We start from the raw sequence: 26,215 nt of genomic DNA, 5'->3' as shown, positions 1-26,215 counted from the left end.
ATATCACAAAATTGTCACCAGCTGGGTCCCATGAATGCTCACACAGAAACAGAAGAACACTATGAAAATTTTTCAGGACCTACTGAACACAATATGAGGCTGAAGGTGACAATTTTCTGGAATGCATTATTACCAGTGACAACATGTGGTGTCACCAAAGAAGCCAAAGTCAAAACAGCAGTTTTGGCAGCACATAAATTCCCCATCAAAGAAAAAATGCAGATTTCAGTGCGTAAAGTGATGAGATAGAAATGTGGTCATCCTTCTGGATTTTCTGGAACGTGGACAAACCACCAAGTCCAACCACAACACTACTACACTGACTAAGCTGAAGGCTTTTAGTTCCAAAGTCAGGCCAGAGAAGAAAATCTTTCTCTTGCAACACAATAAGACCAGTCTCCATACCAGTTTGAAGGCCATAGAGCACAATGCCAATCTTGGCTGGACTATTCTACCACATCCACTGTATAGTCTGTGTTTGGTGCCTTCTGACTTTCACCTCTTTGAGTCGATGAAGGATGGACTGCATGGGCAACATTTTCCTAGTAACGATGCTGTCATAGCAGCTGTGAAACAATGGATTATCTCCACTGGTGCAGATTTTTATGAGCATAACATACAGACTCTTGTTCACTGCTAGCAAAAATGCACAGCTAAGGGTGATGACTATGCTGGGAAAAAAAGCACGTTGTAGCTGAGACTTTATAAAATAGTGTTACTGTGCTCTTTGTACCTGTTGTAGTTTTCATGGATAAAATTAGGAGGGTGTAGTTCTGGAGCAATCTAAATAGATTTGACACTGCTATTGTATATGAACATAATTCAGATGCTGAACAAACTTTGTAACATCCTGCCCTGACTCCTACTGACTTAACATCAGCATCTCAAAGGACAAGAACCTTCACCTGAAATATATATTTAGAATAGAGTTAAAAAATCAAGTACTCCAGATATTCTAGCATATTATGGAGCGATTTGCAAGTAAAACACATCCCAAGTACTCAGCGCTCATTCTGGCAGCTCATAAGTCTTTTTTCTTATTGAAAACCATTTTTTCTTATGACATATATATATATACATATATATAGCTTGGATTCTGGAATACCAAAGGCATTTAAATACATGAAAGCATCACAAAGCTTTAAGTAATTAAACTTCATAGGAAGGGCTAACATGTATTTCGTGAATTGGCTTGCTAGTACATGTGTATGAATGATCTAATCAACTTTATTTATATCTGTCATTTATTCTCATTCATTGTTATCAGCCTTCTTCAACCTAACACTCTACACTCTACAAAAATTAAAAGATTTGAGTACACTGAACCATGCATTTAACACTGAAATTAATAAAATATATCCTTAAGCAATACAATCTTCTTCAGGTGCTTCTGGTAGAACATTTCCAAAGTACTTATGGATTTTATTTCAATTTAAACTTTAATACAATTCTGTGAAAATAATCTATTCATGTAAGTAAACATAGATAGCCCAAGACCCATATTCATATTTAAAGCTGTATTTAAGAGGACAGTAACCCAAGTTATTTTCATCAGTGTTAAACTGACAGCATACCTGACTACAGCTAATTCAAAGATCAGAAAACCAGTATTAGCCACATCAGAGGACCTCATTCACTTACTACCTTGGTTTATTTAAACAAAACAAGGGACACAGAATGTAACTTACTGTTCTAATGAAGGTTTACAAACACAGACTGGGAAGGCTAATTAACCCTTTGAGAAGAGTGCACTTCTGAAATAAACTGCTATTTTCTAAAACATTTCTTGAGATCAAACTTGAAATAGCGCTATATATTCCACTTCAGTTTGAAAAGTCAAAGCATCCTTACTTAGCTAGAACAACATACAGCTTCAGTAGCTTATTTTAATGGGTATAGTAGCTTTGCAGAGGATTGTTTATGAATATAATACATACATAGTGCTAGGTTTAACATTTTATTTGAATGACTTTTAATGTTATGCAAAATAAATTGTTATGTTACATCCACTGTGACATCAACTAAAATGTGAACTAGTTTGCATAGGTTAGTACTTTGGGCAGCATGATGTTGCTCTAGTCCACCAAGGCTTAAATATTCACAGTGTAGAGGAAAAAACAGGAATTAAAGCATTTCTACTAAAATATATTTTAATAGCTGGTGTTAATTTTCTGCATAACAAAAGCCAAATTAAGATGATACATCATATGATCCAACAGTAAGTATATCTGTCCTTTGAAAAACAATTGTTACCTTCAGAACTGTATACTCCCAAATACAGTAGTTTTGCAAAATAACTAAAACTTTTACACACTTGAAAGCAAACATAAGCCAAACTGCACAGCGGTTCATTTTTGCTTTTTATATCACACTGCAAAAACCAACAGCTGAGATTTTCCACATCATGCTAATCAATGTCAATACAGTCGTTGCTGTCTTCCAACGGTCTAGCAACTTCTAAGAGTACTATTAAATACACATGATTGAAATGCTACAGTATAGCTTATTTTCCCCTCTAAAATAATAATAATTAAACAAATGTCAACAACAACTGGATTACAACTTAAGTACAATATGCAAATTCTATTTATCAGACACAAGAAGCATATGAAATTCCTTTCAATATACTGTTGTAATGCAGGCAGTTTAGGAAATACAGCTTTCAGGTTTTCTTTCAAAAAGGGAGATGGGATTCCTACTGCATAAAGCTGGAGAAAATCACTAAAGCACTGCAAAATGGTTTACTCTTCCACAGCTCACCAGTACTTGGAATTTGTCAGCACATCAGTTTGGAGGTCTTTCAACAGCATCTTTTGTCTGTTCCAGTATGTTATTTAAACATTAACTAACTAAAGCTTATTCTGTATTTTAAATGGAGTATAAATCAACATAATTAAAATCTGATGTTTTATACCCTGTACCACTTTCTGCCAAAGACTTACATACCATTTCTTTTTCATTGCACGAGATGGCATGCCATCACCGTACAATAAAAGCTAAAATTATTACCTTTTCCAAACATTGGAGACCTTCTGCATCCCCAAGGAACACTCGGTATGGACACATTTGTCACAAATACAATCCATGGGAGGTGAATCTCTGTCAAATTTCAATCTGTTGAAGTGGTTTATGGTACGTCACATGTAATCAAGAAAACCCTGTTTCATCAAGATTAAATGCTAATGTTCCATAATGAAAAGTGCAGAATCTGTAAGTAGCTTTGTTTAGAAAATGAAGATAAGCCAGGCAAGAAAGAGTAAGGAAAAGCAAGGCACCCATTTGTTCTTGTGTATATGTTTGAAAATGCTCTATGTAGTTTTATATATTTATAAATTAAGAATGTTAGCATAACTTCCTTGTTTCTAAAATGCTTAAAATGGGAACATATGGGCTTCCAGCCTGCACTTTGGAATACTTTGGGAAATTTGGCTCCTTAGAACTCTTTCCCCAGAAAAATGTTGGTAACAGGAAAAAAGCACAGTGAGGAGAACATGCTGCGTTAAAAAAGAATACACACTTTAAAGGTGACAGGACAGCACACAACATCTGTTCACCCCTACATACCACTGCACGTAACAGGCTCCAACACATGCCTTGTAAAAGTTGTGCTGGCACACTTTGGTTGCTGACTTGTTCTTACACTGCAAAATTCAGATCTTATGCAACAATTTGAAATTGTCGATCATTTGTGGACTTTGATAGAACTGTTTAGAACACATCTGCACCATGGAAAAAAAGTTTGTTCTGTACTAAGAAAAAGGAAACATTCCAAATGAACAATAATTGCTGAGTACATATAACAAAAAACCCTGATTACGTAAAGGAGTACCTTAAAACAGATCTTAATAATTCTGCTGACGAACCACATTCATGAGAAATACAATTCACATACTGCTCTGCTTTCCTGACCTTTTTTATTTTGCAATTGCTTTAGGTGCTTTGCCAGGCTACTGAATATTCAAAATTCATCAACAACATTTTATTTCAGTTGTTTAGCACCACACAGTTCTCCAATGAGATCAAATCCTCATTTTCTGATTGACTTTTCACTAGACATTAAACACTGGAAGCCATCTCCTCTCTTAGGAAGGAAGAAAGCTATTGTCTAGACTTGCTTTTCTGTAAGTGACTAAAATTTGCAATCTGATGCAAAATCAAAATCACTACATTTCTTTGCTTTCATGTCTGGTTAGCAAACTGCCAACTTGTTTGTACTGCTGTCAGCATTACAGAACAAACAGAGCAGCATAGCAGCAAGTGAGATCCAATTCTGCCCCAGGCATCATCAGAAAAATCTGCCAGCTACTTTAAGATAGGATTTCTTTCTTTGCTGTTGATGGCCGGTGATGAAAACCAATGCACAAACAGACTGCTTTTTTGAATGTTTCTAGCTGTGCCTATTGCAGCAGCCTTTTGACTTGCAAAGCTAGCAAATCTAATGTAAAAGTCACCAGTAATGCATAAGGGTCTGTTACAGCCCTTGTCTTTCAAGAATTTTAAATGACAGCAGTGTAAGCCATGCAGATTGCCCATTTACAGGCTCACATTCCTGGTTTTAAACCACTTATTTCTTAGATGCTCCCAGTCAGCTTTGGCCTTGAAATTAGGCAGCAGACAAGAAAGCATAGACAACTTCACGATCTTTTTTTTATTTTCTTTTTCTGTATTTTTTAAATGCAGTCATCCCCCCCTCTGTTTGGCAGCCTGGGGCTTGCCCCTTGTTAACAACTGGAAAAAAAAAGCTGCTTAAACTCTCCAGTTCCTAATTATATGCAGAAATGGAGCTAGGAAGCATTTGCGCTGACAGCTTTTAGTTGCTGTAACAAATCCGTACTGCCTTCCTACTTTGTTGTTTAAGCAGATACAGCAGGGTTGCTTGTTTTGTGAAATACAAAATACCAAATTATCTATAAATTCTGAAATTAGTTCTACCCTTACCGTTTCAGAAATGGGAGAACATCAGTGCACGATCAACACGACATCTACTCCAAAATTAACTTCCTTCTCATATGGTTGAATACCATAAATCACATTATCAGCAAAAACATTATTTCTATATGTTTGTATACATTCACATGAATAAGCTCCCACATGAACTGCTAATTTCCTTGTCCTTCCTCACATTGTTTTATCTGGGAGGGAACACAGCACATTCCTGGCATCCCCTAAAAGGAAGAGGAACTTCCTTACATTTCAAGCCTGTGACACAACCTTTCTTACAGGTCTGTTATGTCACCAGGTATTTCATGCTCTCTTCTCAGCATCACAGATGGAGACCTGGCTCCTTCACTTCCCAATCGTAAGTTAATGGGCACTATGGAGCAAAAGTGAAGGTTTGTCAGCAGAATATTATTACTGTTTTCCACTCACGACAGAAACTGAAGCTTAATGGAATAGAGTATGATGAACTTTTTTTTTTTTAAACTTTTTTTTTTTTTTTGGCTAGTTTTTCCTTCAGTTTCAGTTATGAAAAGGAATAAATGTTAAAAGAAAGGTGTGTTTCTCCTTCATTAATCATTTTGTAAGCATACAACTCACTGGCAGATCATCAAAAATTTTGGAAGAAACTGAAATAGGCCACTGAGCTGAAATGCACTACAATAACCAGAGCTCTTCTCCACTCTTCAATGGAGGTGCAAGTATTTCTGCAGCAGGGTAGGTACGTTAGCTCATTAGCAAGGCAGCCATTAAGCAAGTTACTTGTGGTAAGATGAAGGGATGTGCCTGCATGCTTCGTGTGATTGCACAGCACCAGGACCTCACACACACTATTTACAGCAGTACAGGGGAAAGTAAAGGAAGTAACATTGCCCTAATGGAAGTTTATATTTAAATGCAAAGTATTATTTGAAGGAAACAGAAGACTTGATAGCTTTTATACTCTAGATAACTTCTGCAAGGAATTTTCTGTGGGAAAGATACTGAAGAACCATGAAACCAGGCATGGATCTAACTGATGGACTAGGATGCAAGCCAAGCTGATAGAAGAGGTCATTGTGAAGAACAAAACAGGTAATCCAGGAATAAATGCAGGTGAAAGCTGGGAAATTTTTACTGTCAAAATAAACCTTTTCATTGTAAGGCTGCTGGGCAGTAAGTTTGTTTATTTTTATGAAGGTATCACTTGGCATTATTTCAAATGATCGAATTCTCTAGCTAAGGTTTTTATTTTTATGAGGATGCTGACTTCTCAATCATTAGATATCTCCCATAAGAAGCAAATCAATTTTACGGTTACTATAAAGAGAAACAACCTCCTTGAGATATAGGGAAAAGGTATTTTCCCTTTACAGCTAATTGATTTTATAGGATTAGCAGCATCAGGCTTCCACATATGTTGGGGTTTTTTTATTTAATTTTGAGGGAGCACTATTATAAGCCATGCTGTTTTCAAAGCTCTTGTTGTTTATTCATCCGTATTTAAAGGACTCTAAACTGGATTCTGAGTGAGAATGTAGACTGCCATAGTAGCAATAAAGTAATGAACGTGTGGTCTTAAAAGATTCTTCTGACTTTTTCTAAAAGATTAGATTTTGAGTAAATCATAACAAAGCTCAAAGGACTAGAGACAAAAATTAGTTAACAAACTCAATATAATTTGCTGGAAGCATTCCTGTTTTCCCAGTTCTCTGAACAGTACCATACATCCAGCCATCATCAATTGGTTGCACATTGATGATATAGTCACCATCCCTGAAGGAAACTTCATCTTCATCTTGAGCACTGTAGTCATACATAGCTCTGTATGTTCTCTGTTGAAGGAAAAAAAAACAAATCTGTAAAGTCTCAGGCCTGAGCAGAAATAGTTTCCCTCTCCCTTCTTTACCCACATGGAAAAAAGAAAAAAAAAAAAAGAAGAAGAAGAAAAAAAAGAAAGAGAGAGCAAGAAAAAGAACAGAAGGAATAAGGCAGAGGGAGAAATCACACAAATTATCTGTTGAATAGAAGCAATACAATCCTAACCTCTTGCCCTGTCAAAAATTCAAATAATATACTCACTTTTTCTGAGTACCAGAATAATTATTTTTGTGAATCTACATGGTTCGAAGCCCTCATCTAAACAAATATCAGGCTACTCACTGTCTCTTGAAATATTCCAGCTGTCATTTCACACATTCCCCAGTAACATTTCTACGTCCTGCTGTGGCCTGTTTCTACAGCCTGTTTGCACAATTCCCAAAAAGCTTCTATATCTTCACTACAGATCCTTAACTTTTTCAACTCTTTGAATGTCCTTCATCACACTGGATTCTTACTCTAAATCAAGAATTACAAATATCTTTATTATATAGTGAAAACACACAAAAAAAAAAAAAAAAAAAAAGTTCAAGTCTCCAAAAATATTGTTTATGATACTCATTTTTACATACTCAGACAAAAGATTGTTACAAACAGAACAAGAATTTCTGTAGTTGGCTAAGCCAAATTCTTCAACACTTCTGTCAGCTGTAAGCAAAGATTTCCAATTTCTTTCAAAATAGAGCATTTATTTCCACAGACAATTTGCAAAATACTATGGCTTACTCATTTTTAAATTCCCAAGAATGCTTTCTTCTACTTTCCCCTTCTCTCCGATGAAATCAAAAGCATCATAGACAGTAACCAATTGCCCTATCAGATATATACATTTTTATACGTTAAAATATCTAGATGGTTTTTTTCTGTGTTTTCCTAGCTAAGGAATAGAACGCTGGATTAGCTTTAGTTCAACCTGATAAATGGTACTTCAGTTTGTTTTTTAATAAAATGATTTCTAGAAATGATGGAGTTTCACATACACATACACATGGTGACTAGACCATTTCTTCATCATGGGGGATCATCTACCATAAACACTACAGGGAAACTCAAACCGTGTCCACACAAGAAATTGTACTTTTTGGATTTTATATTGCTGTACATTGTTTTAAATTGCTGTACAGTGGTACAACAAATTAAACATTAGGGGATGTAATTTCTGGTTGAACACTACCTTGTCTGACAAGCCTACTCTAAACTGTATTTATATTTTACGCTGCAATTGTTCTTTGCTCTGCCTCATGTTGCTGCCCAAGTCACAGTCCTGGCTGTGCCCAGTACTGATTTTCAGCCTATGGTATACAGTTTTTAGCATTTATTCCACAACTTTCAAGGGTACATGGAAGGTGATATTAAAATAAATAAATAAATAAATAAAGCAACAAAGAAAACAATTGGGAGAGTTCTATCACCACCCCTAAAGATCCACCAACTAGAAAACTAGTGGTCAGACAACCCTGGGGAATGGTCTCTACCTTTGAGAATCTTATTTTTTCCAACTATTTCAAATGATCTCTCCACTGATCCTTGAAACTAACTCCAAAACCAGTGGAAGATATGTTACTATAACATATACTATAGTCCAGCACTGATTTCATATGTATGGCAATAAGTTCAAATGTGGCAAGAGACGGGGAATGAATTTTCCTTTGTGCCATTCTTATGATGGCTCCAAAATGGGCAAAGACAGGAAAAGAGGTCAAATGTATCATATGACTAACATACACTGGAAAAATCAGACAACTTGCTCTGCTAGAATGGATGGTCTCTCCTCCTTAGAACATCACGGTGTAGAACATACTACTACTGTTTCCTTTAGTGGCTAAGGTGTGAAGACGAGATAATTTTAAACTTAAGAAAAAATTCTTAGAGCCCTGAATGCTGCTGAGAAACCTAAATTTATGGCCTTAACACCTAATTAGGTGCTAAATGGCTGTCAGGAGAAATCTCCATAATAATCCTGTTAGATTTTAATGCCTAATTATCATTTCAGAATGTAGTCAGGGCTATATAATTGAGAATTACAATGCTGAAAGGACTGAAAGCATAGATTTTTAAAATGCATTTTAGTGAATTATTCCTCTGTCAGTAGTGAGTTTAGCAGGTCTGAGAGCAAAAGAGGATTTAAGAAAAGGCTCTCATATGCTCCCTCCAAAGGTCTAACTGTAGCGTCTGCTTAGGAAAAGCAGTAAGCTTTGGGCTTATGAAGCGCTGAAGCCTGTCATAATTCCCAGCTTCACATACAGACGTGGGACATCACATGCATATTTCCAATTCATTCATCAATTTATCCTTATCTTCTGGATGAGTCCTTGCCAGGAACAACACCAGTTGCAGTGGCCTTCATACAGAGCAGTTATCTGGGAAAGCCAACTTGCAATGTGGATTTTGTTTTTCCCATCACTTTTAGACATCTGAAGGTTTCAGAACACACTGCTATTTTCCAAAGAGGTAAGCACAGCCTGGCTGAAGCCTTCAGGGACCTGTTACAAAGCATTCTGTACACTGAGCAACAACTTAATTCAAACCATTATGCAAAACTGCTTGCAGAAAGTCAGCAAAAGCTGAAAATAATAAATAACACAATTCATACAAAAAAAAAAAAAAAAAAACAAACCCACTCAAAAACTGAGTTAGGATCACAGGCTGCCATCAATCTTCAGTCTTCCTGAATATCTGCACTTCACATATCCCCAACCAGGGGCTCTGAGACACTCTTATGCCACTTTAAAGTGTAGCTGAGTGTAACTTGCCCTGCATGTATGGACAAGTCGTATAAGCTAAATAAAAGTCTTTTGATGTGACAGCAGAATGACAAGAGAGTCAACCAGGTCTGTAACTGTCAGATACCGCTCTTTTGGAGCAGAGCAGTCACCCCGAGGGTGGTGAGATTAGGGCTGTCTTCCTCACCAGGCTGCCAAGTTATCAGGCAGCACGGGGAGAGCACTCCTTGATTTTCTCCCTCCAGAAATGTTTGGTTTCTTGTCTTCAAAGAAATTCACTCAAACAGCAACAAAATCAGTTTAAACCACAACATTCCCTGTTTTTGTTTTTTTCCCATTATAAACAACTATTATCACTCAAAAGAATGTCAAGTAACAACATTGGTTTACAAAAGGGATAAGAAATCCTGCTGAAAGGACTCAGTCTATTCTTCATATTTCAAATGCTTTAACTTCACTCCCTTCCATTTCTTGTTACGTTCATACTCCCAGTTATGAAAAGAGGCAAATGACTATTCTCAATTTACTCAAATAATGATTTTTTTTAACAGGAAGCCCACCCAGTAAATCAGTTTGAGAAGGAAAAATAATAATAGCTTTCTACCTACTCACAGAGCTATAAGGTTTGCTAAGTGGATTTCTAGATTTTCAGGCATCTCCATTCCAGCATTTGAAGGTTGTTTGCTTTGCTTCTCACTCACCAGCAATCCTGATGGCAAAGCCCAGGCTTCCAACTTCCCCACTTTTTTTTTTTTACTCTGGGTGGGAAACCAGTCAGCTTCCTGACTGAAGGTACCTTGAGCTATCCCTTGAAATTTAAAGACTGATTCCAGCAACAATCATCTCACAGCTGTCATGCAGGCACCCAAAGAGTTTCTCAGGTTATTGGCTTGCCCAAATATGCAGTTTTCTGGATCCTAGAACTCCCAGCAAGTCAGCCCCCTCAGCTCCATAGCAGCTGAGAAAACAGACTTCCCCAAACCACCTTTATAACATAAAATACCATAGGATTCCAGTTTTAAAGTCAATACAACTTCTTGTCAAAAGGAGTCATTTATTCTTTCAGCTCAAACAAAACTTCATTTCTCTAGCAACCTTTAGGTTTGGTTCAGAATTAAATACTTCACCTCTAAACAAAGTGAAAGAAGTAGTGAACCAATTTAAAACAGTTCAATAAGTTAATACTCTTATGGTAAAAGGTGATGAGATCTGCACTGTGAAGTCTGTATGCAGTGAAATGATAACAAAAAATATTATAACTTCTAAAATATGAATTCTTATGTAAAGTGTTCAAACAGAAAAATGCTCAACACTCCTGCTCCCTGCTCCTCCCTTCCCACATAGAAAAAAAAAAAAAAAAAAGGCTGTAAAAGGCTGTATACCTATTCAGTTCTCCTTCACATTTCTTTCAGAACTAAAAGTTGATTCCAGCTTTATGTTCTCATTCACCACAATCAGGAACTCTGTGATTGTGGCCATGGTTTGATGATAAAGCTTTTTTTCAATTCCCCAATTGTTTAACTTAATTTGTATCACACACAGGTGGGAACATAACCATTCTGTTGAATTAGAAAGGACACTCCAAAACAGAGTCTAACCTAGTTTTATACAAGATAAGTAATAAGGATAGGCAGAAAGTCTGCTAGTACAAAAAGAGCAAGGCAAAAATTTTAAACAAATTTATACCAACAAAATGATCTTTCATCCTACACTAGGAGTTCCATTTCATCACATAGCATAACATCAAATCTCACTTTGTACTATCCAAGCATGTTCTACTTTTCTCAGGTAGAAAATACATATACTCTTCTGCCTCCTGGAGATCATAAATACATTTTTATCACACATTCTGACATTAAAGTTCTTGTTACTGCCCTCAGTCACTTAACACCTCTCTTACATTTGGACTATCACAATTAGGACTAAGACAGCCAGGTAGTCCAACTGTAGTGCTCAGGAGACCAATTCACTCATATTTAAGAAGTTTCACAATGCTTGATAATGTAGCTTGCCAAACATAATAAATTATTAAATCCAATACTCACCAGGCCTGCTGGATGGGGCTGTGAATGCACTGACCTCATAGACGACATACTGGTCTGGTGCATGTATCCATATCCTTGGGACTGGCTTTGCTGATATGCCCCAGGGAGAACAGGGGCTGCATAGTAAAGAAACAGAAACACATTAATGGAGGGGTTGTTGTTGTTTTTGTGTCGTTGTTTTGTTTTGTTTTTAAAGTCCTCATCTAGAAATTTGCAGCATCTGTAGGTTATTTGCACTGGAAATAACAATTCCTTAGTATGAAATAGTGGATTCAGAATTATTTGCATGCACAACATAAGGCTTTCCATATGTTGAATTATACATAAATGTAGGCAAAGCAACATATCCACAAACACTATCAAGGTTAAATGGACAGAAAAGCTTAATATGCATATATATAGGTATCCTGAAGCTTTAGGTACCACTAACTCAGAATTGATATTGCCATAGACGACGCACTAAATGTCATGTGCCATAAACTGCCATTTTTTCAAAGGAAAAATGATAAATAAATCTATGTGCTGAAACATTTCAAAAGTGTACTAACTGGAAATATCCATGATTAATTCCTAGCTCACTGCAAACTATCTCTTACTGGTCTATGAACAAAGATAAACTGATGCAAAGCAAGAGACAAGACGTATACCTGTGAGTCCACGGCTGGGTTTCTTAGTTTACCCTGATTCCATCAACATTCTTTGCCAAGTATAGAGATCAGTGTTTATTTAAATTTTTCCAAGTCCACCTCTTTCATTATCTTCCTCTTAACCACACAGCTACTTATTTTCCACATGTATTTTGTTCCCATTATCTTTAGCAGTTCTATTTTAGGAATTCTCTTATCCATAGGTTAATGATTAATACCTGTACTTTCATTGCACCAAGAGTTTTTGACAGAGTTAATACAACCAAGGACTCCCTAAATCTGTTGTTTATTAGAAAAGCATAAGTGACCCCTTCTTATCTGTTCAAACATCCAAATTTGGCAACAGATTGAATCAGAATGTATTAAAAACATGTGAACAAGACCTCTAAGAAACAAGCATAGGTTCATATTTGCTAATTCTCCAACAGGCCCAGGAAGCATTTTTAAAGCAAAATTAAAACTGAAGTGATTGTCAAAATCTTAAGTTGAAAAGTTTAATCAACTCATGTCTGTGTATGTTTTGCAAGAAACTGATCCGAGAATAAAGTTTTCTGGCTTCTTTGGAGATTATTAGTCCACCTCCACTGCCATTTATCGAAATTTTAGTACTTGAATCAGAAACTCATTTGGCTACATTGTTTAAAAAAAAAAAAAAATGCACTTAAAGGGTGGTTCATTGATCCTGCACCCTATTAACTTGACTTAAAAGTCAACATTTTGAGATCATACAGCCCATGAGTGAAAAAATTTCATACAGAAGTCACCTCAGCAGTCTGATGCTTTGTGAGATACTTCTTGACAAGATACAGTTGACAAGGAATTGCAGGACGCAGCCATTGTAGAGTGAACAAATAAAGAAGGAGCAGAGGGGAAAAAAAAATAAGAAAAATACATAGGCAACAATGCAACAAGTATTTCTATCTGCAACAATAACACTCTGTCCTTGTCTCCTTCCTGAGTGAACAGGACAACAGATGAACACAGACCACCCAGAAACTATTTGCTGAAATGTTTCTAGAAGAAAGGTCAGCTTTGTGCTTTCAGCAAATGTTTTACATAACCTGCTTCCCCAGCTAACAGCATCACTGAATTCAACAAAGTTGTTTTTTTTTAAAGACATCCATTTAGTTTTACTTGGCATGTTCAAATGCACTAAGTATGTAATTATGATTTGGGATGCTATTTTTCATTCTACTGTATTTTCCATGATGAGTAACACTGCATATTTAATCAGATTTTTTTCTGATTTAGAAAATATGTTGCAAACTATTGTAATGAATAGATTGCTTTGTTAAATGAGTGAAATTAAAGTGATACACAGTCAGATGCAACATTGGAACATTATGAATAATGGATGTTTCAGAAGTGCCAAGTTCATTCTAATAGCATATGAGTACAAAGACATTTTAAAGCAGTTTAATCATCAGAGAATTGCTGCTTGTTAACACACTCACAGGATTATCACGCATTAACTGAATAGTCCTGAGCGGTTCATCAAATAATTTATGTTTCAGTGTTGTTTCAAGATATTTGCACATGACCAGATATAGTCCTTCACAAGAAAATAGAGAAAAATATAATTTAATCTAATCTGATCAAGCCAGAATGAATATATTTTATCTAAATCACCACCAGCATAAACATAGGCCGCTTCATAGAAAGCAACAGAGCCTCATCTCTCCATACCAGCAGTAAATTTGGCCATGTGGGTTCAAAACAAAGAACAGCCTGAACATTTTCACTTCATAGGAAGCAGTATCTGAAGCAGGCACTGGCTGCTGACCACAAAGCATCCTGATTGTTCTGCAGCTGCAAAGGACTGTGGCTTTTCCTTGGCAGAGACAGACACCCTACCCTGAGCATCCCTTCCTTCTTCCTGAAGAAGTGAAGGTGCCAGGAGAAACTGCTGACTCTTGATTCCTTCCCCAGAATGGATCTTTCTTAACTCCTACCATCAGTCCCATCAGTTTAAGGCTAACTAATGGTCTGTTTCATTATAACTTTCAAGCTGACATGTTTATTTGGGGAGGGTAACCAATGCCTCCCACCCCTGTGACAATCATCAGCAGTGGGTCTTAGATGTGCTTTCCTCTTTTACAATCAGCTTCTCACAAGGTGAGAAAATTCTGTCAAACTGTCTGAAAGTATCACAATTTTCACAAAAAGTATGAAAGCTCACAATTTTCCCAGCCACAACAGAAAACACAAACCCAGGGAAATAAAACAAATCTTCCAAAGCACTGAAGATTCTAGGATGCATCTGAAAACATTCCACATGAACAAAAAGAAGGAATTTCTAGGATCATATAGCTTAAGTAAGTACCCATCAGTCTCACTGAGAGAGCATACTTGAAATCTGTGTTGAAGATGATTTCATAGTTCCAGACATTCCATGAAAAGAATACTATATTAGAGCTGTAAAAAATAAGTAAATCAAATGATAGTTTTTAACAAAACATTTAAGAAGCAGAGTTAAGTGATCTTCAGACAGTTGTCTATTTGGAAGACAATTGGGAAGCACAAAATAAACAGAAGAGACATCCGTTTGGAGCTGTGAGCTTCTTTTAGTGACATAAAAATAACTCAAAGTAAGATTAAATGATGCAGAAAAAAAAGCATTTGACTTTCCTTCACCATCATCATCCATAATTACCTGCTATCTTTTGGCTTAGACCAAAATACAAAGTTCTATAACATCACTGACTGAAGCAGCAGCAAAAACAATGGTTTTAGTTAACCTAAGGGGACAATAAAACACAGTGCTGGAACATGAAATTCATTTAGCTGAATCCAGATTTATTGGTGTGGGATGTGAGGGCTGACCATTGCTCCCAAAAGTAAAGGTGGAAGTTTCTTGTTGCATTACGACTTTACCAGATGCATTCTGATGTATCAAAACTTTTTTGTTTTTTTCTTTCTCAACTCATGAATTAAGACAGATACTTATTTTAAATTACCTGCTAGAAGGAATTCATCATATTTTGCTTACTATCATTTTTGGTTTCTTTCCTTCCTTGGAGAAAAGAGAGGAAAGGAATGAACACAATCAAAGATAAACACAAAGAAGCTTCCAAGAAACAGAAGAAACTGAGAGAATGACAGTGGGTATCAGGGCACTGCAGCAGACAGAAGAGAGCGATGTGCACTGAGAACAACCATAAAAGAAAAAGGTCAGGCTGTGGAAATAGGAAAGGGATAATCAAGACAGCATTACACTGCTACAAGGTTTTTAAAAAGTTTATAATAGTTTATGCTCAAAAGAAAAATTCTTTAAAGGACAAGTTCCAAGATATAATATTTTATCAACACTGTACTTAAACTCTCTTGAATCCTCCTGCATAGAAGAACTTAGACAATCCACAGTACAACAATGTATCCACTCCATTAACTACTGCATTTTTGCCATTTACTGTAGTACGTGCCATTTACTGGATCATATGTAAAATATTAACTCCCTCACTTAATCTTACAGGCATCATGCAGTTTAAAGCATTTATTTCACTTCATGCTTTGGTGTTATCCCTTCTCATGGCATCACTACCAAGCTCTGAAGAATGCAAAGAACTAACTAAAACACTGCAATAACAACAGCAGCACGACAGACCAGAAAGAAAAAGGTCAATGATTATTACTGGTTTATGTCTGCAGATTTTCTGAAGAGCATAAAATAGCAGTAAAGCTGGAATATGGCATTATCATGCATCTTTGTACTACTGAATAACTCTCCTAAAACAGATGAAGCTGTTCCACATATATTTAAGTCCTTCCTTTGTTTTGCTTTCTGCTGCCTTCTTCTCCACAGGTTCTATCATCCACAGCAGCCATAACTGTCTTGAGAAAATATCTCTCTCATGGTTTTCAATTCCTTATTTCTTCTGCTCTTGCCTTAGAAATCATTCAGCTATGTCCCATGAAACAGAAAACACCATCAAAGCAGTGATGATCACCAAGGGACACTTAGTTCAGAAAGGGATCAGACCAGCAACACACGCAGTGCAAGGGAGAAGGCAGGACCAGGCATTCAAGGTCACAGACAGCAGAAGGCAGCAAATTGCTAGATCAGCTCCATTGTCCCAGGGTAAGCTCCCACAGACCCCAGTTCTGTGTGAGTTCTGAGTTCAGATCACAGAAGAACTGAGCTTCTCACAGATGCTACCCTCCAGATGTCACAACATTCAGGTCCAAACTCTATCTCAACTAACATATACTGCTTCTGTGTGATGGCATGCAATGTATATTTTAGATTCTTCATATCAAAGACCAGAGTATTTGAAATGGAAGTTTAGGCCTGATTAAGTTGGATGTAGCCAGCATGAGTTGGTTGCTGGGCATTAGAAAAGATACTGAAGAAACAGGTCAAACAGACATTCTGTCTCTGGTGAGACATACTGTGGTCTGGATTATAAAGGCACATTAATTGATCCATTAGCATTAAAAACTGGTAAGGACTCCCAGAGATGTTAGAGAGGGTGAAAACATGACGTACAAAACTCTGCAGCATCCCCATAGTACTGAGTAAGAAGGGGATATTCTCTAGGGAAAAGGTTTCAAACTGAAAGAGGAGAGATTTAGATGGATATAAAGAATTTTCTTAAAATAAGAGCAATGAGGGGCACTGGTGCAGGGTGCCCAAAGAGGTCACGGTTGCCCCATACCTGGAGATACCCAAGGTCAGGCTGGACAGGGGTCTGAGCACCTGATCCAGTGTGGGTGTCCCTGTTCAGCAAAGACAAGTTGGACTAGATAACCTTTAACGGTCCCTTCCAATCAAAAGATTCTGTGATTCTAAGGGACACAATTTAAATTTTAAAAAAAGCAGACACAGGAATATACAGAACAACCAAAAAGCACAGCAGTACAGGCAACATTAGGAAAGTCTCAGGAATGATTTTCCAGTGCAGAACTCATTGCCAAAAATGTTTCTGTCCCAAACTGGGAGGAAAAGAAAGAAAAACAAAATCACAGAGTTTCATGTAAAAGGAAATTTAAATTAAAAAAAAAAAAAAAAGAGAGAGAGAGAGAGAGAAAACGGAGTGAAGAAAATTTCTGGTAAACATTTCAAAAGATCCAGATTTAATTTTGATCAACTTCAATCTTTATAATAACTTATGTCACTCTTCAGAGTGAAACATTTTGACATAAAGCTGGTTTCATATTTACAAAAAAAGCCAGGATATAACTTTAACAATCTCAAAACTGAATGAACTATTTTTTGGCATTGTGACATCAACCACGGGTGAGCCATTCCTGTATATAAAAAATGCATTAAAATGCTATCTACTGATGAACAACACTGAAAAATTTCCATCCAACTCTGAGGTTAAATTGTTTAGCATAACTTCTCAAATAGGCTAGAAAATGGCAACATGTACTCTGCCTCATTCTAAACCATTTTCATATCTTTTATAGAGTTTTATTCTTTCAGAAACAGAAAGAGTAGCACAACGCAGTTAAATTTACTGGGAGTAAGTCAGACTGCATAAACATGTAAAAATCACTAACCTGAAGACTGAAGATGTTGAGACCTGATACAGAACAGTGCTGTTTTTAGAACTGTCGAGAACAACAGAGTAACACATCTTGGCATTTTCTCCTGTGCATACTGTAGCTTTCCCTTCATTTCTTTTTTCCCTGTTTTTCCTTTTTTCTTGCCCTTTGCTTGTCAGTAAGGCTGCCTTCACAGATGTCCTAGCTAGCAGGTTTGTCGCTCTCAGTGGTGCTCTGTCAGAAGCAGTGGTTTGTCCGCATACTATCCATTACAGGAGTCAGTATTCATTAGTAAATTGGAATATCAAACCCAGATATAATTAGGTTGTTGAAATAAAAACCTGAAATTATGGCCTAATTCACTCAGGGTGTTAATAAATACCTGTCCTGTTCTTTGACCTCATTAGAAGCTCTGAACTACTTGGAGTTCATGGCAAATTCACAACATTACAACCTTAGGAAGTTTCCACAACCTAAATTATAAAGATATAAGAAATAGACTATGTAAACATCAAATGAAAAAATGGAAATGGGAAAAAAATGGCTCTGGGGAAAAAAAAAATCAACAAAATGTTTAATTCTGTATTTAAAATAACTAACATTAAGTATTTATTGTACAAATAATCATCAGTTCTACTCTCAAGACTACTTACTGACGTATTACAAATGATAATGCAAAATGCTTTAAACTCTTTTATTACTGTCATGATTAGACTAACAGACTGCTTTAAGCACAATCATTTTATAACACCATTTTATCATCCATCAATAATTAAACATAAATTGTATGTACCCACAATATAAACTGAATTAGATTATTGTGTGGAATGCAGAATCATATTTATAGCTCTTAACAGGAGGTTCTTATAAATTAAAATTGGATTTTGAAGGAAATTAGAACAGAAAATCACATGTAGCTGTTCAGCATATGTAGGAAAAAAAAAATCTTTAAGAGGGATGAATAAAATAATCTAACGCCACATGGAGTCTTGTATTTTATTTTGTCATTTGTTTTCCTTTTAGAAGGTGCCATCTCGTATGTCAGTTACTCCAGAGAATAAACACGAAATTTTCACCTGTTCCAAAATTCCTTATTTGCATGAAAGAATATTAATAATATTAATACTGGTCACAATTGTATGAGTAGTCCATAATATATACTGGATGACATGGGAAGTACTCACTAGTCCAATGGAAGGATGGAGGCAAATTGCCTCTCTAGTATGTCATGGTCCGCATGTCCAGTCATTCATTAATAAAGGCATTTACCTTATCTCATTTCCATTACACTTCTCTTTAGGGCAATCTCTTTTCTGAGAACTATTCTGGCCTCTCTAAGGGTTCCAAATCTCTGTATTGCAAATTAAAAGACACTCACAGACATTTTTTCCATTACATAATAGTACATGGTTTCCATTCTGATTTATGAAAATTATATTTCTGACTATATCTTCCAAAAGATAAAGGTCTTCAACTTGTTTCTATAAGCCCTATTGCATGTATTTTTACATAGATATTCCACATTTTAATACATTTTAGGAACTAGTCTAGTAATTCGAATTTATTCATAAAAGGAGTGCCCCCATTCAGTTCACATGGATTACAGCAGAAACAAATGGAATAATATTTAGGAATTAGTCTTCAGGGGTAGTCATACAGTCCAGCAAGTTTAGCCTACATGAGTATTAGCAGCTGTCGTACCATAATACATAACAGTAATTCCCTTTTTCCTACTGCTGAGGCAACAGGGATACAATGAAATCACATGGCATCGTGCTCTGGAATTCTGAATATGAATTGCAGCAAGGATTTGCTGTCACTGGCAAGTAAACCTTATTACAACCAACTTTTGGCTGATGTTCCACCTAAACTGCAACATGTCTCAGCTGTGAAAACAGAGAACAATATGCTTTTCCTTTCCTTGCATGCAAGACCACATTCCTCTATTCATGAAGGCACAAAATGTCTGAAAGCCAGCTTGAGGCATCCTGTGTCCTAGCAGGGTCACAGAGTAATACGGGAAGATGAAATTCATTCTGTGAATGAATGTGAATGTGAATAAGCAGGTTTTTGCCCTAGGCTTACTCACAAATGAAAAGAGTTAGTAAAATGAAGGTTATGTTAATATGATACATAACCCACATGCCTTCAATTACAGTTTGAATTCACATGTACTGAACATCAACTGTTGTCCATTTGCATTAGGAAAGAACCCTACAAGTTCATCTTATGAAAGCCATGCTTTGAGTTCTATGCAGTTGTGAATTTACATGGTAGATATAACCAGACAAGTGGTGGAACAATAGCAGCCACCAGCATCTAGTCTGTGACTGCACATATATTTATGTATGGTACTTCTTGTCTGCTGGGCATGAAACCCTGAGAAGTATATCAAAACTGCTATAAGGCTGCAGTCTGAACAACAGAAATGCCTGCTTACAAGGGAGCCATTCACACTTCCAACTGTTGAGTCATAACACAGTTTCCCTTCCACTTTCCACTCACTGACTGCTTCACGGAAAAGTGAACATCTAACTGAGACAGCCTCGGAGCAAACAAAAGGATCTCCTGAACTGCTGCCATACTACAGGAATGGAAAATGGGGTCTTCTCTGGATTCTCCTCCACCCAAATGTGTAGGAATTGCCTTGTTATGCTATCAGCTCTCAGAGATGTGGGAGAGAAGCATAGGAATTAAAGACAGGCAGAGGGAATCCAAGCAAAATATTTTTGAACTGTGAAATGTAAAGCCCTCCCTGGAACATTAACTCATCCTCAGTGAGCACACACTGAAGGAAAATGAGCTTTTGAACTGAATCATAATTTCAGTCTTAATGTTTTATACATACAGCCCTAAATCAAACCTTAATCAAAACTTAACTGATAGTAAAATCTAGCTTCACTGAGTTCCATAAGAAGTTTCAAGTTTTACCTTAAAAAACAATGTTATACAAATACCTCATAGAAAGAGAATGAAATCTAGTTTTCTGGACTAATTTCTTTCATATTCTGTAATAACAAAGCACTCAATGAAAGCACAGGACATTATCTAAGAGTCTGATCGTGCAGAGTAGGACAGACAGCTTGAGGTAATGCATACATGAAGTCCCACTGCTGCTCTGGATTCCTAGACTCACATGGCTTAAAAGTCTGAAACTGATTATTCAGAGGGGACTAAGTGACGTATTAAGCATTGTCAGAAATCTTCTGTTCACAGGAATTTATTTAGAAGTTAACACATGTTCAAAAAACATATACAGCTCATTCCTAACTGAAACCTGTGCTCTTCCAACTAACTTAGCATATAATTAATAGGTACCAATGAGATACACATGTACTAGCGCCCATATTACATACACAGAGAAGTACTTAGTTTAGTTCAAAGAAATTACAATAGTCTTGTAGTAGAGATGGCTATTATTCAACTCCAAGGACTTGTACAAAAACATAACAGAAATATTTAAAGCTGAAAAAGCAAAATATTTTACCACTATACTGTTTAGGGGAAACAAACCTGCTGGGGGGTGACACGTAAAAGAGGCAAAACCAAAGCATCATCTAGACCAAAACAAAAATAAAAATTCATAAACAGGTTTAAGAGTTTGGTGGACAAGTGTGTATATGACCTTTACAAAGAGGGTGCCCATGTCACTGTTTTGATGTGTTCTGCCCTCAGTAGCAGTGCAGCTTGTTGATACGAATGGAGACAAGATATCTTCTAAAGCCTATAGTTGTCCTGTGAAATCTACAACCCTTCTCCCTCTAAATGCCATATTTGATTACCAGGCTCCAGGGAACAACATTATGGAAAAACGACTCAGCTTTCTAACATAAAAGAACTATTCTTCCTGGGCTGCCAGATGAGGAAATGTAACTGCTGTGTCATTCTGTTTGACCTCCTAGAATGACAGAGCTCAGCAAGTGAATATGAATGCAAAGAAGGGTGAAGGATTTCTGCCCTGCACTCCTGCCAGGTGCACCTGGAGATGGAAGACAGAAGTCTATAAATATAAAAAGAGGTCAGATACTATTTCCTGGTATTTTCTTTGACTTGTCTGTTATTAATGGAGATTTTTTTCTACCCTCATATACAGAGGGCTCGGGTGTTTTTGTTTTTTTTTCTGTGATCTGTTGTTGTTGTTGTTGTTTTGCTTTTTGTTTTGTTTTTGTTTTTGTTTTGTGTTTTGTTTTTTGGTACAAAATGTGACAAGGAGATAGAGATGAAATGAATCAAATTCTATTTCCTTTCCTCTTCTATCTATTAGCACAACAAAAGAGTTGTAATACAAGCAGACTTCTTGACCAAAGTCCAAAGACAAGGGAGCATCTCTGCAAATCCAGCATGTGAAATGAAGAGGTTTTTCACTCTATTTCAGAAGAATGGTTTGCCTTCTGACCAGAATGACCGGAGGAGAAGTTATAGCATAGTTCCTTTCTCTGAGTTTTTCTGGTGTTACATGGTTTGAACTGATCATGGTTAGACTTGAAGATTTCTTCCAGCCTAACTGATTCTATGATTCTATCCATGCCTGAAGCAAATCCTACCAACAAAAAAATTTAGATAAGAACTACAAATATAGTGTGGCTGAGGGGGAGAAGGAGACATCTTTGAAATCAGTGTTAAAATAATCAGTGCCACGCTGAGCAATGTTGCCTGTGATAGAAAACAATATATCTCTTCAGTGTAGGTTTATGTTCAGACTACAGACCAAACAATAGTACTTCTAATGGTCTACAGCGTGTTCCTGCCTTAGTGAGGAAAGGATAAAAATAACCAACAGTCTGGAGTAAGGGAGGGAGGAAGGAAGGGAGAACAGCAGCTGCACTGAAGCTGTTCTTCAGAAGGCTCATAGCACACAAGGAGGACATGCCACTGGGGAGAGAGATTACAGGATCCACTTTTTTCATTTACTTTACTCCCACTTCAAGCTATATAAATACTTCAAAATACGAAGTACATGTGTCCCACAGGAAAATACTGTCGTACTGTGTGTTCTACTGTCTACATAAACAAAAAGGTTGATAAAAAAATTTAAAGACTATCAAGATACATGTGGAATTTCACACTCTTGAAATCTGTGTATGTGGATAGTCAGTGTGAGTAAAATGAGGTAGTTTTCCAGGTCAAGGAAAAATGAGAGACCTGGGTGTTAGCAGAAGACTCTTTACATCAGAATAAAGGCAGAAAGACCTTAAACCTCAGATCAAGCCCTCCTTATGTTAATTTTCATTATTTTTCTAGCAGAAGGTGAACAGAATCTTCAGAACTAACTCTAAAGGAGAAAAGCCTAAAGAATGGATATATAACCAATCAGTAACACCACGATTCCAGACAAATACACGGAAGCTTAGCATTCATTTCTGAAATGCATCAGGAAGCAAATGAAAATTCTTTCCTAGAGGAAAAATCCTTTCCATTGAGGTTTCATGTATGACATGAGCTTTTGGGAATACAGCAAACCTGATCTTCAGTCCTCCACAGATTGGATTATATAAAGGTTTTGAGACAATGACTAAGATTTAGAAAATAGCTATGAAAAAAATTGTTTTTTCTTTTTCCCCAGCAGATTAATAAAACATCAGTGTAAAAAACTGATACTCACCTATGACTTTTCTCCATCTACACATATACACAACTAAAAATACGAATAAAGGAACACTTTAATACACCAAAAAGGGTGTATTAGAAAGGAAAAACATACACATAATGACGATATGCTGTGAACACCAATGAAACCAGACATTAAAAGGAAATAAAAGACACACACACCAAAAAAAATGATGGCCAGAAGCAAAAAGGGAGAAAAACAAACAAAGAAAATTAAGCTAAAATGAAAAATGAGTGTACCAGGAAAAAAAAAAACCTAAGTTCTTCCATTGCAGGATACTTTTATTGCAGGAGACCATTTTAAACTAGAAACCTTCAAACTGAAAACAAAATTTGGTAATACTCAAATAAATTTCTGCTGATTTAAATTAAAAACTGAAAAAGAAAAAAGAGAGAGCTAAACAGAAAGCCCCACAGAGATACAATAAGTTGAAAGATATTCATGGAGGTATGGGTCTTAAATATCTGCAGAGAAGGAGACTCCACAATCTTCCTGTGCAGCCTACTCCAGTGTTCCATCACCCTTACCATAAAAAAAAAGTTCTTCCACATGTTTTATATGGAACTTTCTATGTTCAAGTTTTTGGCCATTACTTCTTGTTGTATCACTACACACCACTGAGAAGAGAGTCTGCCTCATCCATTTACCTTCCTCCCTTTAGATATTTATAAACATTAATCAGATTCCACCTCAATCATCTTTTCTCCAGGCTGAGCAGACCCAGGTAACTCAGCCTTTCCTCACAGGGGAAATGCTCCAGATACTTTATCATCTCTGTGGACCTCCACTGGACTCTTCCTAGGAGATCCCTGTCTCTTCTGTAACTGAGGACCCCAGAACTGAAGTAGTATACTAAACGTGGCCTCACCAGGGCAGAGGGGGAGGATCACCTCCCTCAAACTGCTGACCACCCTCTTTTAAACGCACCCAAGGATACCATTGGCCTTCTTGGCTACAATGGCACACTTCTGTCCCAAGACCAACCTGCTCCCAAAAAGGACACCCAGATCCTTCTCTGCAGAGCTCCTCTCCAGCAGTTCAGCCCCCAACCTATATTGACAGATGCAGTTATTCCTCCCTGGGTGCAAGACTCTATACTTGCTCTTGCTAAACCGCATCAGGTTCCTCCCTGATCAACTCTTCAGTCTTGTTGAATGGTAGCACAGTCTTCTGGTGTGCTAGCCACTCCTCCCAGCTCTGTATCATCACCAAAATTGCTGAGGATGGACTCTATTCCTTCACTCAGGTCACTGATTAAGGTGTTGAACAAGACAGGACACAAACTGCTTGCCTAAAACCTAAGTCAGACTAACTAACTTGACAAACTCTAAATCAGAATTTCCTCAGGTTGTAGCATGTTCTTTCTTCACCTGCTATATACAACAGGCTTGAAGAAAACTGCAAATTAAATTTTTACTTACAGCCTTCACTTTATCACGCCATTCTTTACACCAGGACACACACACAGCTTTAACCAGCTCAGCTTGGTTTCTATGATTGGCAATGGATCACACAACACAAATTAATTTCCATATTTTACATCCTCCCACACATAACACTCCAGTACTTCCCCTGCTTCCAGCTCCAGAGATGGAACTACTGAGAAAACTATGCAAAGTGTTCTAAAATAAAAAACCTTTTAAAAAAAGTCTCTAAAAAAACTTTCACATAGGAGAAAGCCACAAGACTTTCCTCTTAGGATGGAAACAGAGAGCCACAAGAATTTTCACAACTTGATATGGCAAGAAGTAGTTCTGTAAATAAAATGCTTTCATATCGTTAATTTGCTCACTAAAAAGCAAGTGGTAAATTTAATTTTTTTGGGTTGAGAGTATTATTGGTTTCAGTTATATTTTGTCTTTGAAGAGAAAAATAATCTGACTCATGCAAGTTTTGCAAAAACACAATGCACCTTCACCTCAGCACTGTAAATGGGAATTAGTAGAGATTTTGAACTGACACACTTCTCAAAATGGTTAAAAAGAATACACAATAAAGCAAAATGGCATGCAAGAAACTGTGCGGACTGGAGATTTTGCTTTTCTTCCTTAAATAATCAGTGCAATACACAGTTTTCAATGATTTGTGATTATACAAGGATATTGAGTTAATACAGGCCTGTGAGGTCTCAATACATTATGACAGTGTTACTAGTGAAAAAGGGTGGGAATAAGGGCTACCTCCTTCATCAGATGGCCTTGTTATCTCACTGCAGTAAGAAAAGGTAGGGTTCGTGTCAGAACCATCTGATTTATAATCTCCCAAACTTGTAGAATGTAAGTACTGCTTACTGTAGCGGCTTGCTCTTTCTACAAAGGTATAAAGAAATAATATCACAGTAAATAGATTACAGAAAAGCACAATAATAGCAACAACAACCACTGCAAACAATTGATATTCATACACTGATAGAGTTTAAATTAGACAAAAATGAATTGTACAAAATTTTGTCTATATATTTAACATTATTGTTCAGAAAGTTGCTTCAAAATCAGATAGTTTGTTCTCTGCTTTAAAAGAATAGCTGAAATGGTTGGGTACACAAATGAAATAAGATATGAAGCATTTAAAGACTTCTGTGGAAAATCGAGATGTTCCTTAATTCCTGCATTCATACAAGTGCATGTAGATTGCTGCTGCAGGACATATAATTGATACTTAGGGTTCCACTTCCAGTAGCAAAGAAGATAAACATGCAAAGCTAAGCTTTCAAAATAAATACATCTAAAAATCAAACGAAAGAACCTGTTGAGTCAATGCATTTTTTACCCATTAGACTAACTTCCATACTTTTCCATCTGCCCTTAAATTATAAACTAGGATAAATTATTATCATTGGAAATAAAAACAATAGCATAAGAAATAATATTGTGCTACATAAGCAAAATTTGCTTAGAAAAATAAATC

The 26,215-nt window shown here is 36.6% G+C and overlaps 1 protein-coding gene across 7 annotated transcripts in view; it reads right to left on the bottom strand.

The window, feature by feature from the left end:
* Positions 1 to 1,502: 1,502 nt before the first annotated feature.
* Positions 1,503 to 26,215, bottom strand: part of NEBL (nebulette) — a 234,205-nt gene continuing 209,492 nt past the window's right edge. For 4 of the 7 annotated variants that reach the window (XM_032443071.1, XM_032443070.1, XM_032443069.1 and 1 more), the window contains 3 exons: positions 25,489 to 25,617; positions 11,567 to 11,682; positions 6,334 to 6,752 (listed from right to left, as the gene is read on the bottom strand). In XM_032443071.1, the coding sequence (XP_032298962.1) occupies positions 6,576 to 6,752; positions 11,567 to 11,682; positions 25,489 to 25,617 (422 nt within the window). In that variant the 3' untranslated portion in view covers positions 6,334 to 6,575. Of the gene's footprint in view, positions 6,753 to 11,566; positions 11,683 to 25,488; positions 25,618 to 26,215 lie in introns of all 7 variants that reach the window. The other 3 variants (XM_015853339.1, XM_015853338.2, XM_015853337.2) reach the window with 2 other exon arrangements.

This window comes from Coturnix japonica, chromosome 2 (genome assembly GCF_001577835.2).
Source record: "Coturnix japonica isolate 7356 chromosome 2, Coturnix japonica 2.1, whole genome shotgun sequence".
NCBI lineage: Eukaryota > Metazoa > Chordata > Aves > Galliformes > Phasianidae > Coturnix > Coturnix japonica.
Note: the sequence above shows the minus strand (reverse complement) of the source record. Positions and strands in the feature narration are given on the sequence as shown.